This window comes from Anser cygnoides, chromosome 6 (assembly GCF_040182565.1).
Source record: "Anser cygnoides isolate HZ-2024a breed goose chromosome 6, Taihu_goose_T2T_genome, whole genome shotgun sequence".
NCBI classification, from domain to species: domain Eukaryota; kingdom Metazoa; phylum Chordata; class Aves; order Anseriformes; family Anatidae; genus Anser; species Anser cygnoides.
The window spans coordinates 13,660,269-13,674,656 of NC_089878.1; the positions used below are offsets into that span (position 1 = coordinate 13,660,269).

At 40.9% G+C, this 14,388-nt stretch overlaps 1 protein-coding gene across 11 annotated transcripts in view; it reads left to right on the top strand.

The window, feature by feature from the left end:
• The first annotated feature begins 5,900 nt into the window (after positions 1 to 5,900).
• Positions 5,901 to 14,388, top strand: part of PCNT (pericentrin) — a 100,231-nt gene continuing 91,743 nt past the window's right edge. For 4 of the 11 annotated variants that reach the window (XM_066999026.1, XM_066999027.1, XM_066999025.1 and 1 more), the window contains exons 1-4: positions 5,915 to 6,153; positions 10,224 to 10,436; positions 12,419 to 12,469; positions 13,187 to 13,366. In XM_066999026.1, the coding sequence (XP_066855127.1) occupies positions 6,082 to 6,153; positions 10,224 to 10,436; positions 12,419 to 12,469; positions 13,187 to 13,366 (516 nt within the window). In that variant the 5' untranslated portion in view covers positions 5,915 to 6,081. Of the gene's footprint in view, positions 6,154 to 10,223; positions 10,437 to 12,418; positions 12,470 to 13,186; positions 13,367 to 14,388 lie in introns of all 11 variants that reach the window. The other 7 variants (XM_048047156.2, XM_048047157.2, XM_066999029.1 and 4 more) reach the window with 5 other exon arrangements.

The following is a 14,388-nucleotide window of genomic DNA, read 5'->3' on the forward strand; positions in this document are numbered from 1 at the left end:
CTGCCCCTAGGAGAGGAAAGTTACAACCCCTTCCTTACTTGAAGGCCATGGAAAAGCTCCAGCAGAGCCACTACTGACAGCTGGAGTGGCAGATAGACAATTGTACTTAACTGTGTGGGAGCAGTACAGATCACCTCCTCTAGCTGTGACCCACACAGCACGTATGTGCAATCTGTCCTTAAAAACACACAAGTGGGTAGTCACTGGAGAGATTATAATAACCGAGACATGTGGGTCCCAAATATAGCTGCACTGTGACAGACCTGGGGGTCAGCTTTCTTTGACAGGACTCGTTTTTGTTAGCTAAGAACAACAAAGCAGAACACAAAACACTGTCATCTGCCAGCAGTTTAACATTTTTGATCCCTTCACCTTTTTGGCAAGTGCAAAAGCCTTTGACAGGGAGTTGCCTAGGTAACAACTTTAGCATAAGACTCATTATGCAAGTAAACTGTGTAAGTATAGAACTATAGGTTACTTAGGCAAAAGAAACAAACAAAAAAAAAAGGTTTACATTTTAGATTGTGTAAAATCTAGATTCCCCCCAAAATTACTGGAAACTTTAAAATTTGTTATGCAAAATACCATTTGACTCCTCTCCATGTTCTTTTCCTGGTACAGAAAAAGTGGCTTATACTCCTGTATCACATCCCCATTCAGATGTCTCTTTTCTAAGCTAGAGAATCTATTTATTTCTTCCTCAAACAGCAGATTTTCCTTACTCGTTAATTTCACAGCTTGGAGGAGGCTGGGAGAATATAATGCAAGTGCCCACAAGGACGGTTCTTACATCCAACTCTTGGCCTGTGCTATCAGCCACACTTAGAAGGTGCTGCATGCTACACTTCTGATCACACCTTGTTTGTCTGGCTGTTTGTCTCATGTTTATTCTAGTTGCTTCTCTTTGTACTGTTGTGGTTTAACCCAGCCGGCAGCTAAACACCACACAGCTGTTCGCTCACCCTCCCCGCTCCCTCTCAGGGATGGGGGAGAGAAACGGGAAAGTGAAGCCTGTGAGTTGAGATAAAGACAGTTTATTAAGACAGGAAAATAATAATAATAATAATAATAATAATAATAATAATAATAATAATGTGTACGAAACAAGTGATGCACAATGCAATTGCTCACCACCCGCTGACCGATGCCCAGCCTATCCCCGAGCAGCCGGCCCCCCACCCCGGCCAGCCACCCCTATATATTGTTTAGCATGACGTCAGATGGTATGGAATACCCCTTTGGCCAGCTTGGGTCAGCTGTCCTGGGTCTGTCCCCTCCCAGCTCCTGCTGCACCCCCAGCCTGCCCGCTGGCAGGACAGAGCGAGAAGCCGAAAAGTCCTTGGCTTGGTGTAAGCACTGCTCTGCAACAATTAAAACATCAGCATGTTATCAGCGCTCTTCTCATCCTAATCCAAAACATAGCACCCTACCAGCTACTAGGAGGAAAATTAACTCTGTCCTAACTGAAACCAGGACATGTACTTTTCCATTTCATAAACTCTCTTGTGATGGGGTGACCAGAGCTGCCTGCAATATTTAGGCAGTGATGTAGCAAAGCAAGAGCTGCATTGGTGTTTTCAGACAACCACAATAGCAGCAAGCCTGTTATTGTTCATTGCTGATGCTGTAGTAGCCTTTTTGACTGCTGATGAATTTTAAGTTGATGTTTTACTATTAACTGGTTTACTAAAGTGCACCCTAGCAGTTAAGTTTCTAGACCCTTCATTGCAATAGAAATATGGGGTTACGAGAAACGTTGACAAAAACAACCAAGTTGAAGTATTCAACTAAAAATATAGTGAGTGTTAAACAACTGAGATGACATATAAAAAAGAGCAAGAGAAATGCTGTGATGAGATGGGTAGCCCAGAAAAAATACAATATTAGCCAAAAAAATGCTTTCCAGCGAATCTGTTAAGAGACTGGGTTTTCTCACACTTACGGATGCCCTGGTCACAGCAGGATCCCTACTGTAGGGATATCTTACAAGCTCCTAATGACTTGCCAGCAATATACCAGACAGACACAAAAGTGTATTGTAGAAAATGATCTATAGTTACAGTGAATCACAAACTAGGGATCACAAATGAACATGAAAATGCAAAAAAGCAAAACCAGACAAATTTAATTCTACAGAGCATTAACAGGAGTGTTATGTGCACCTCACAGGAGATAATTATTCTGCTCTATTTAGCAGTGCTGAAGTTATTTTGAATACTGTGTCTAATTTTAGACATGGCAGTATAAAAGGGAAAAGGAAGTCCAGAGAAAAAAATGCTAATAATGGTAAATTTATATAATATAAGTACTGAAGAAGACTTGGAAGGACAGGCTTTGTTTAATTTATTAAGTAAATGATGAGAGGGGGTCAGCTAGCAATATTTAAATTAGTGAAAGGAAATACAGGTCCCAGTCAATTTATTAGTAAATGATGGAGCAGCAATGTAAGAAAAAGCTTTCATAGAAGATGTTTATAAACAATTTACAAAAACAGCTGTGATGAACATCATAGGCAGATTAGATCCCTCTTTAGATACGAGAATTGCTTAGATGATGAGGTCCAAACCTGTACTGCTTTTCTATGATGTCTTTTATTGATTTTGATACTTTATGCCCTTGATTTTAATTACTATGACTTCTGAAACACACTAGAAAAGGAACCAACCAGACACACATGGAAATATCAGGAGACAATAAACTCTTGTGCTCAGGTTCCATAGAAAGGATTCTTTATCATTTCTTAGAAGAGGGTTTTCATTTATTAAAAGAGAGGTAAAAATAAAGAAAAGAGTATTGAAAGGATGAAAAACACACAGAGACAAAGAAATACACCAGTGGAGAGGTATATGCAATTTCCTTCCAATCAATTCTTTGCTTCTGCCAATTGTAATGCTGCAAATTAACAACCAAGAGCTCTCAAGCTGCACTTTGGAGCCGGAACTGAAAGATAGGAATATATCTGGAAGACATTTCACTTAGTTCCTGTCTTCCCCATTTCATGGGTACCAGCGTACTTGCTAGCATCAGAAGCAGAAGAACTGAAGGCTTACTGTATCTCTCAGAGAAATGATAAGCCATGTACATGGTTGCAATGTGCTACAATGTGATGATGTCTTATATACACAAACTAATGGTGCAATTGCTTACCTGTTAGAGACCATTTTCTGTAGGCCAGGAGGCTACCTGGTGCTTGTAAATATTATAAAAATTTACTGTCTACATTTGAAGCTGATATATGAAGAAAACATCATTTGCAATTAGAGTTTTTTAATGCCATCGTCACGTAATAATGTGCAGTTTTGTGTTTTACTATTATTTCTGAAAACAGTGATCCCAGTTTGAAACAGATTATGCTTACAGTTAACTCTTCCTATAAGACAATGACAAATCACTAGCATCTGCAAATGCTGCTCATTTATTTGCAGATATGTTACACCAGTCCCCAAAGTTCTCGGTGAGGTTTAATTATCAGCCTGATCTTTGCACAGCGTTATGAGTGCTATGTCTAACCGAGTCAAAGTGTGAACAATCTCTGCGGCTTTTATGGTTATGTCAGGTAGTACTGGTCCCAGCAGAAACAGGTGTGATGGGAAGACGCATGTGGCAAAGCTGAGCAACATTGCAGAACCTGAGTTCTGTGCTGACGAGGCAACTTGGCATCACCCAAACTGTGTTGCAGTGATGGCAGGTTGCCAGATAGCTGATGCCCTGACCAAGACAGGCCTTTCTCAAATACTTCTGTTTTTGTCAATTTAATTAGACTGGCACTAGAAATACTGACATTTTAAAGGATGGGGGTGTAAAAAATATATAATGCATGAGTTGGTTATCAGAATAAACAAATAAATACCAATAAACTGAAATAAATTGCCAGGACGAATGCCATGACATATTATCCTTTTTTCATTTAAGAAGCTTCTCTGTTCTCAGCTTGCCTGTTTCCTTTTGCTTCTCAGATGGTGTCAACTACACAAACCTTTGCACTGACAAATTTCATAGCAGACTTTATCCCTTCTCTTAGCATTGACTGGGAAGGAGCTAAGGTTACTAGGTCACAGCACCTGGTAGTGCTCCTTGGAGAAAAAAAGGAGAGGAGAGGAGAGGAGAGGAGAGGAGAGGAGAGGAGAGGAGAGGAGAGGAGAGGAGAGGAGAGGAGAGGAGAGGAGAGGAGAGGAGAGGAGAGGAGAGGAGAGGAGAGGAGAGGAGAGGAGAGGAGAGGAGAGGAGAGGAGAGGAGAGGAGAGGAGAGGAGAGGAGAGGAGAGGAGAGGAGAGGAGAGGAGAGGAGAGGAGAGGAGAGGAGAGGAGAGGAGAGGAGAGGAGAGGAGAGGAGAGGAGAGGAGAAAAAAGAAAAAAGAGGCTGACAGGGCAGGAAGGAACCAAGAGCAGTCTCAGGAGCTTGGCTGCTCTCACTGTGTGGCCCGAAGACCCTGTATGGTTGACTCCAGTCTTTTTGTTGTTTATGCTGAAATATTTACATAGAAATAATGTGGCAGACCAAGAGAGTGGTACAAAATATTTATTCCAAGGATGCTGACATGTCTGTCTTCCTTTGCACATACTTTTTGGATCAAGGTTGACATAGCACGGGAAAAACAAATGGCATAGATGCAGTCCATGCCATGGTATCTACTTCTGGTTCATGTACCTGGCCATTGCAATGGCCAAATTTAGGGCAAGAGCGCACACAGAGATGAGCCCAACCTAGGGACAAAATGTATGGAAAGGACTAAGGACAGTGTCGTGGTTTTACCTCGCTGGGCAGCTGAACTCCACCACAAATGCTCTTTCACTCCCCCTCCTCAGAAGAAGAGGGAAAGAAGAAAGTATGCTGGAAAGAAAAAAAAGGCTCATGGGTTAAGATAAGGATAATTTAATTAAAGGGAAAAGGGGGGGGAAAAAAGGGCAAAGGCCACGTGGAATCACAGACAGAGAAAAAAAATATTATCTACTTCCAATCAACAAGTGATGTTTGGCCACACAGATATTGGGCCTCAATATGTCTAGCGGTTGTTTGAGAAGACAGAGGTCTTCCCAACAAGAGCCCTCCCCTGCTTTTATTGCTGAGTCTGACATCATATGTTATGGAATATCCCTTCGGTTGGTTTAGGTCAGCTGCCCTGGTGACGTCCCCTCCCCAGCTCTTGCCCATCCCCAGCCTGCTGGCCCTTGGAGGTTGGAGGGAGTCCTGATGCTGTGCCAGCACCGCTCAGCAGCAGACACAACACTGGTGTGATACCAGGGCTGTTCTAGCTACAAGTGCAGAGCACAGCACTGTATGGGCTGCTGCAGGGAAAGTTAACTCCATCCCAGCCAGACCCAGTACAACCTCCACCCCTTATTCTGTAATATTTGTGTCACAATCAGGTTCCACATACTTTAGTATATTGGTATTCTGTGGTATTTAGTATTTAGTGTATATATATATATATAGTGGTGTATATATATAGTATATATATAGTGTATATATGTAGTGGTATATATATAGTATATATACTATATATAGTGTGTGTATATATAGTATGTTTAGTATATATATAGTATATATTTGGTATGTATTTAGTGTATATGTATAGTATATATAGTATAACATATATATACAGTATATATGTAGTGGTATTTGGTATTTAGTAACGGTGGAGCTGGTGAAGTGCACTGAGCGCCCCGCCGCTGAGGGGCCGGCCCGGTGTCCCGGGGCAGCAGTTCGGTTGGCTGGTGCTGTCTCGGGGCGGAGCCACGGCGGGCGGCCCGTTTGAAAGTGACCATCCAGCGCGGCCCCGGCCGCGGCCGGCGGCTCTGCCATTGGCGGCCGCTGAGCGGGGGCGGAGCAGAGGGAAGGCTCCGGCCTGCGGCGTCAATCCCAGGAGTCAGTTGGCAGGGGGCGGGCGGGGCGAGGCCAACGGCCGCGCTCGGTAAGCGGCCGGCGGGCAGGCGCAGAGCGTCTCCCTTGCTCTCTGATTGGCCGCTGCGGGCCGTTCAGCCGAGGCGGGCGGGGCGAAGCCCGCGGGGCGGCCATGACGGAAACTCGCCCGCGCGCCGCGCCGTGACAGCGGCGGGCGGAGGGGGCTCGGCCCGCCGGCACCATGCAGCAGCCGGCGGAGGAGGAGGAGGCGGCGGCGGCGCGGCGGCGGAAGGTGGAGGCCGGCAGAGCCAAGGTGCGGGGGGCGGCAGCGCGGGGGCCGGCGCCGTGCTCCTGCCGGGCCCGCGGGCTCCGCTCCTGCCGCGGAGCCGGCGGCTGGGCTCGGCGGGGGGAACACGCGGGCGCTGCGTGTGTCGGGGTGTTGGCAGCGGCCGGCCTGGTGGGCGTTACTGCGGGGTTGCGGCTGGAGCCGCACCGAAGCGGCTCGATGGTGGGCAGCGCAGCTCGTCCCTGCCTCACCTGTTGCACCTGGGCGCTGCCCTGGTTGCCACAGCACCCGCTCTTGCTCAGCAGCTCCGCATCTACTTCGCCTTCGCCGCCCTCCTACGTGCCGTGTGGACGCTATCCTCTTGTCAGAGAAGGATTGCGTGATTAGTTTTTGGATTAATACTGAAAATGAGAACCTTGAGAATAGGAGTTCCTCAGGTTGAAAAGTTAGATTACCTGTGGCAAGTTTCTTTTGTAACTCTTCTGTAAGTGCGGTGTCTGCTTATAGTCAGAAAAATGTGTTATACTTGCCTTTAACAAGTTACTAGTTCCCACCTGTTGTACAGCTGTTGTTTGCCATTGGGAAAAAAAATAAGTAGAGACCTGCATTAAGTTTCAAGTTATGTCTGCAGAGCCAGTGCTGCATCTTTTTTGTCGTTGTTAAACTAGATACTAAATATCTTGTATCTTACCATTTAAAAACAAAAATCATTAGCAGCTTTGTCCCTGGCAGCTCCATCAATGCTGCTGTTTTATGGCAACCCATACTAAGAGAAGAGGAAAGACTGTAGAAGTGTAGAAAGGCAGAGATGGGTGTAGTGCTTCCTTTGCTTACTAAAATGTCACAGAGATCCATTATTTACCTAGCAGACTGTGGGCACTAGATTTTTCCAAAAAAAAAAAAAAAGGCAACATAACACCTGGACAAATAGAAGAAATATTTATTGGGGCTCATTAAACACAAACATACTATGTTTCAGCATAGGAAGGCAACTGCGAGCTATAGATTCCTTGGTATGCTCAGCTAGTTTCTAGTGCGTGGCTATGTGCTTGCCCTGTTTTTGTCTTTACTTACATGCCTGAAGTTGAAGAGCTAACTTCTCTTCTAGTATTTAGCCCAATATAAGATGGACATTTGGTCTTATTCAGTGGTCCTTTTCATGTTCTTAAGCCCACAGTAGTATTTGGTCATGTTGCTGTGTAGGTTGGCTACTGGACTGTAACTTGTTTCAGAAACTTCTATATTAATTAGAAATCGACATTTGGCAGCTACTAAATGCTGACTGGGTCAGGTTTTTCAGATTTCCATTTCTCATAAATGTAATACCTGATGGTCAGGGTAGTGATTGGGAAATGTAACAAAAAAACACCCCAACAAACAAAAAAAATGTGCTTTTTTTCACTCTTCTCAAGTTAGCCAAGATGCGTGTTAACCTGCTGCACATCTGGTTACAGACCTGTGTGTATCATACCTTGTGTGAGATGTTTCTTCTGTTCCTGCATTTTACGTGGTAGGAGCTCAACAAGGAGTACAAGTTTTCAAGGAAGTCTTCCTGCTTCATCGGTTTGAGATTCTTAGAAAGTCTTTCTTGGTTTTGTCCAAAAGTACTTGCTTATGTTTACTGTATCTAAGAGGTGGATGTTTGAATAATCTGTTTCTGTTTGGGTGCTGATGTGGTTTTCTGTTCTGTTGCATTTTCTTTGGATGTTCTTTTGGTACTGACTTCTGAAATGTGTAAAGCAGTTAAGTCAAAGAGTAAATCATGTTCCCAGTAGGCTGGGGAGAGCTGAGCTGCGTTCCATTTGCTGCAGCTTTCCTGTATGCTGGCCTGTGCCACTGGTGTTAGTCAGCTTAGGACGCTGTGCTGGAGGGATGTCACCATAGCAGTTCATCAAAGGGGGAAGTAAAGCCTTGTGGGCCTGTTGTAGTGCCAGGATGTTCATTTGGCTGTACCAGTCCAGAAGTGCCATGTGGTTGCTGTTTTTAACTGACTTAAAACCAGCAGCTGACCAGGGGAAGTTAGGTGAAGTTTGAATCTATCAGTAGCTGTGAAAAGGCTACTTCTGTGCTGAGAGCTGCTTTAGATACTGTAATGGGCAGTGCTGTTGGTGCAACGTTGGTTTACTAAGTCCTGGCTAAAAGTAAAGGTCTCACCTCTGTATGTGCTGCTAGAAAGCAAACTGAGGATCAGGTCGATCAAAAGGGGCATGACGGGATCTCACTATAATGGAGGAAGAATCAGTGTTAACTGTTTTCTTCATATTCACATGTACTAATTCGTGTCACCTGATTGTGTATTGTCTGATGACACTGAAGTTTGTGTAATGACCCTTAAATTTATGTAGCTCATTAAAGGCTTTGGAAACCTGGTAATGCCCTAAAGGATGCTTTTCCTCACCCAGTGATTCCATAAATCTGCAATTTGACTCCAGACACTTTCATGGGATAATAAATCCAGTAGTTACCAGGAATTTTGGAGTAGTTGGTAATTCTTGTATGATGCTTATTTTGCTTTCATTCTTTTAATATATAAGAATTTGACAAAATTTTCATTTTTGAGATGTGTATTTTAAAATTTGTACTTGTATAGATGTTCGGTCACGGTAAATCTTATTTTTTTAGTGTCAAATATCTTTCTTGGTCTTGCTTCATGAAATCATTGACTCCTTTCTAGGATGAGAACCCTCTCTGCCTTTTGTTTCTCATATTTTCTATGCGTTTTACTCCTATTTTCCCTTTTTTCTGCTTCAGCAGCTTCCTCTAGTTTCTGTTATTCTGCAGGTTTCGTCCTGTCCCCTTTTCCTGTGTTATCAGCTTAATTAGTGCAGTAGCTATTTTTCACATACAATACCATCAGTAAGTGATAGAGTTAGCACCTGACTTCAGCAAATACTATGTCTCATTACAGCTTTATTTAATGGTCTACAGGATTTAATCATTAAAAAAAGTTTGTACATAACTTAAATGCTTGTGAGAAACTGGTGTCTTTCGTATCTGCATAAAGTACATATTTGCAGAGCGTAGGTACTGTGTATCTGCTGTGTAGCTAAACTGTCAGACAGAAGTTTCTGTAATGAAATTGGCATGGGTGTAAGGAGAAAAATCTTGCCCCTTTCTTTGGCTCAGATTCTTTCTGCAATGTTGCTGTATTACAGGAAAACCAAGCTAGGAAACAGTGGGTTCTCTCAGATACTGCAAGTAGAACTTTGCAGTTGTGAGTACTTACATCCTGTCATCATTTTCACTATCTGTTCTATCTCATCACAAGGATATATTAACAGTGTAGTCAATAACCTTGGGGAAGGCTTTTTCCCTACTAGAAGGATGCCTGGATTTATGCTGTGAGGGAGATGCTACTTGGAAATGCTGCCTCAACGTAATACTGGAGTTGAAAATACGATAATCCTTTTTAAGCTGTTTAAGGTGCTAAGGAAAGTTGGGTAATAAATTCTGTCAGTGACATTCTTTGCAAGTCCCTGGTGCTTCACAGAGCTGTGATAGTCTGATAAAGTAGAACATCTGATTCTTCAACAGAAGAAATTAAAATGACCTGGCTTAATTAATTTTCTATTTATGTACTATAGTCTGCTTTCTTGCTGGGAAGTTTAGCTGTATTCACTTAAGGGGGTGGCAGGGAAGGAGCATGAGGACTTCCGTTGATTTTAGTCTTAATGCTTATGCTCGCAAAGATCTGTTTAATGCATTTCTAGGGGGTTATTGGTTTTGCCTGTCTTGCAGAAAGACTGTTCTTTTTTTTCCCTAATGATACTAGCATATTAACAACTTGTTCCTTTACTAACCTGTCCTGCTGTAATTCTGAATTGTCATTGACACATGAAGTTTCACCGAGTAAAATTTGATTCCTGTGTTGAAATGAGTCTTTATAGTACTGGTGTGAGATTTCTTGATTAATTGCACAGTTACCCAGTATATTCTGAATGTATAGAAAGTAGGGAGGTAAAGCAGGTTTTCTGCACATGTATATATTTTATCAAGCTAGGATAGTCTTTGTCACCCATGAGTGCGTTAATTTTGTGGTCCTGCTACCTTTTTCTCACTTACCTCTCCCTCTACCTGTTCCAATCTTTTCTGCACAGTTTGCTTACTTCAGACAACGAAAAACAAAAGGCGACATCGCGCAGTCGCAGAAAAAGACGGCGAAGAGGAAGGGCTCGTCTGTCCACACGCATGACGTTCCGCAGGAAGAGCACGCACTAGTGGCCCAAGGCTGTGACTCTCCAGATGTTGGTAACGGTATAGAGAATAAGGCTGCAGACACCAGCCTCCTAGAGACAACAACAGAAACAGAGGTAAATGTTAGTATTTCTTGTTTCACTTCACTCCACCTGCAGATAGCAAGTATTCCAGATGACTGTTCTGCTTAATTGGGTATTAGCTCTCTGGCACTGTCAGCTGGCTGCTATTGAGAAGTAAGGAAAATAACCTTTTCCTTTTGTAATAGTTAATTCTCTTAAAGTGATATAAATAACTAGAAAAAAACCACCTTATTTTTTTCACTATTTGAATCTCATCCAAACATCTCAGTTTTTTGGAACGGACAGGTATTGTCAAGGAGCTGTTGGTTGTTTGCCTGATAAATTGAGGTCTTTCATCTCTTGCTGCCTTGAATTTCTCTTTGGGCAGATTTCTGATTCTGTGGCTGTGATTCCATGAAATGGCAAATTCAGTCTGAAGTTCATGGTAAATGAGCGAAAGTGCCAGGACCTTATAATACTTGGTTACGTATTACTTTGCTGTCTCAGATGTGCTTACCCTATTCTGAAAAAAATAGATTTGTTGCAGCATGTTCTTATCAGTTACTGTAATAATGCGGAGCCAGCACAGACATTACATTCTCTGACAAATTTATTTAAAAGGTGACTCTGCTTATGCCTGATGCATTTGAGGATGTTTGAATGGATACCTGCTAGAGGTAGTGCTGTAGGCATGCTAATAAATGTGGAAATACATAGCCTGTGATATAGCTTGAGATGAGCAGTTGTCTACTAATAGGTTTACTCATCTGTTTGAATTAAGCAGTTGCTTTCTTGCTTCAGCTCACAAGCAGTTTTTTTGTCAGCTGTGGATAGTCACATAGCTTTTTCATCTTTCTCATAATAAAAATGTAGTTTTGAACAATATTTTTTTAATAGGAATTTCTTGCTTCAGAATTGGCTGACTATGACTTTCACAAGCCTCAAAAGCTACAATTCAACTTTCTGGCTACCACAAATTGTATTTATCTCAGTCTGGTATTTTACTTAGAAAGTAGTTTGAGTGTGTTTCAGCACTTTCTCTATGCAGAGTTTTTTCTCTAAGCAAAGTGAGTTGGGGGGGGGGGGGCAGTGCATTCTGCATAAAAAGCAGCTTGATGTATTTTCACAACATACAACAGTAACATCAAACTAGGATATATGCAGACCTGAAACAGTGGAGAATACCATTTTGTTTATTATCCTTTCTGTTGTGACAGTATCCATAGTGCTTCAAGGATATCTTGAATGTATCACGAGAATTAGAAAGGCTGTTATGAAACTACATGCTAAGCTGTCAGCATTAGAAAAAAAAGCTTGCAGTATTTTCGTCACTTAACTGTAGCATTAGCAGCAGTGCTCTTGTTAAATTCATGTGAACTTAAAAACAAAACTCTTATTGCTACTAAAAAGCTTCTGTCATAATACCCTGCTTATAAAGTAAGTGGAATTGTTTTCTAGGTGATGTAGACAGTGGTCAGTGGAGACTTGGTGCTGATTCAACATAAAAGCAGGGTTATTGGCTCCCTTTTCTAAATAGTGCTAAAGTCATTTTATTTTGTCTTACGGGTAAGTTTGGTGATAGTTTAATGTCTTCGAAGATGTCATAGTACAGTAAGGATGTGCGTCAGAAAATAGTATTGCTTTTTTAACTGAATGAATTTCATGTTTCTTAACTCATTCTGTCAATTAACTTACTAATATTTAGTGGTAGATTTAAAAAGAGTGATCAACTGTATTTGCGGGCCACAAAAGCAGGAGATAAAACATTGAATTTCAATGGTGAGACTTAGCCCTAAATTTTTTTAGTCATTCATAATAATTATAAAATTTCTGCATATATTTCATTAATTTGACCATGGATGATCGTACAGATAAATGTTTAAGTCAGTCTCTCTCTCTCTGTCATTTGTGTGTTGTCTTGCAGTGTGGACCCTTCTCGCTTGTGCTTAGGGTGTTTCCAAAATAATTCTGCTTTTCCTTATGTACCTTTTAAAATGTTTGTGATTTGGTGTTTGTTTTATTTGTTTGCTTACCAGAGGAGTGCTGATATGTCCATCCATGATGCAGTGAATGATCATGCTGCTGAAGTAAGTGTGAATTCTTTTTGTACACTTAATAAAAGGTGCTGATATATATCTAAAGGAAGAGTATAACTGGTTACTAAAGTGCTGTGTGTATATATAGATACTGAGCATTAATATCAAATGCCATTTTACAGTTTAAAGCTGGCATTTATATGCACGTGTACTAGTTGTGAAATTGGTTGGTAAGAAAAGTGTACTGAAATCATAGGACTTGTCTGGCTGAATTTGAATGGTGTTTTTAATTTAAAAGTAGGCTTATTCTGTAATTGTTTCATACATTAAAAACTAAGTCTGAAGTGCAAGGTACTGTCTCTTACAACAGAATTGTAATGATAGTGCTCCTAAGAAGACACAGGGTTAACAGTAGCAATTTCTTCTTTTTACTCAGTTCTTGTTTTGCTGTTAGAAGCCAACATGGCACTTTGCCACAGTTTGGCTCTGTAGTATCACAACTCTTCTGCCCTTTATCATGTGAAAATGTTACCTATGGAAAAAAATATTTGAAATTTTAAAGAATTAAATTTTATTTCAAAGGATTTATTTTAAAGAACTTACAAACTTTTTTTGTTAAATACGAAGTTTAAATGTTGATTTATTTTTAAAATAGAATTTGCCCAGAATTTAAGCTTGCATCTGAATTTATAGCCAGAATTGTCATAAAACAGAAATGTTTGTTTTTTTTTTTTTTGGTGAATAAAAACATTTTTTTCTTTTATGAAGAAAGTTACAATAAATTCTGCTGCAGAATGCAGTGAGCTGGATGCTAAGATGTGTCAAACTAAAATAGCTGAGTTAGAGAACAGACTTCTGGAGAAACAGGAAGCAGTTGAAAGGCTCACTGCACAAATGGATGAACTACAAGAACAACTTACCCAGCAGAGAGACTCTATGCAGCTCCAGGTATGTTTCATAGAATTAGACAATGGGGTTAGTATGACTTTATTTTAATTTAAAAAATATGTAGGACACAGAACTCTGTTATTTTTTTATTGAAAAGTACTTCACCTTGTTAGCATGTGTTGCCAAAATCAACACTTATATTTTCTCTTCATCGGTTAACGTAATCAGTGTCCAGGCCTTCATATTACTTGTATCAAATGTGGATGAAATTGGATATGATGCAGCTTTATTTTGAGAGATTTTGTTGAAATGCTTAGATGAACATTTCTGAGCAGAATTATTTGGATGTTTCCTTTTCTTTATTAATTTTTGTCTTCCTGTATTGAGGAGTGAACCTTTACAGAAAGCACTTGTAAGAATCACTAAGGAAAGTAGCATTAATCATTAATTGAGTTGGGGCTCAATGTGAAAGCATAGAGCTTATATTTTTATAAATACTGATGTTAAAAACATATATATCAAGGTCATGCTTTCAAATAGTGGAAAAACAAGAACAAAACAAAGTATTCTTCAAACTATTTAAAAGGCAGAGCTTACTGAAGTGTCAGTGTTCCTGTGGATATGTACCTGAAAAACACTTAGTAGATGCAGCTAGTCTCCTTTTAAAATAGTGGTGTGGGTGGCAGACCTCCCTCTTTGCTGCTGAGATGACCAAGATCATTATGCTTGGTTGCGTGTTTTTTCTGGTGCTTTTTTAGGGGTGCACTTTTTAGTATGGACAAGCAATTAAGTAGGATAAGGTAAATTTTATTAACCTAACATGGATCTTTCCCTCTCCAAAAATATTAAAAAATATATTTTAAATTCCCCCTCTCTAGAATTTTTGTGTAAAGGTAAGTTATCGGGTGCATCCGAAGAATAATTTTCTCCTTTATGTGTTTTTTTCCTCTTTTTAGGATTGGGAAACAAAGATATTTCCTGTTGGTGAGGAAACACCTTGAAAAGATTGATGTGATTACCAAAAGTTGTTGTTAATGTATCCTATCTCATTAGCTTTCTCTCACGTGGCTGAAGAGCTGACA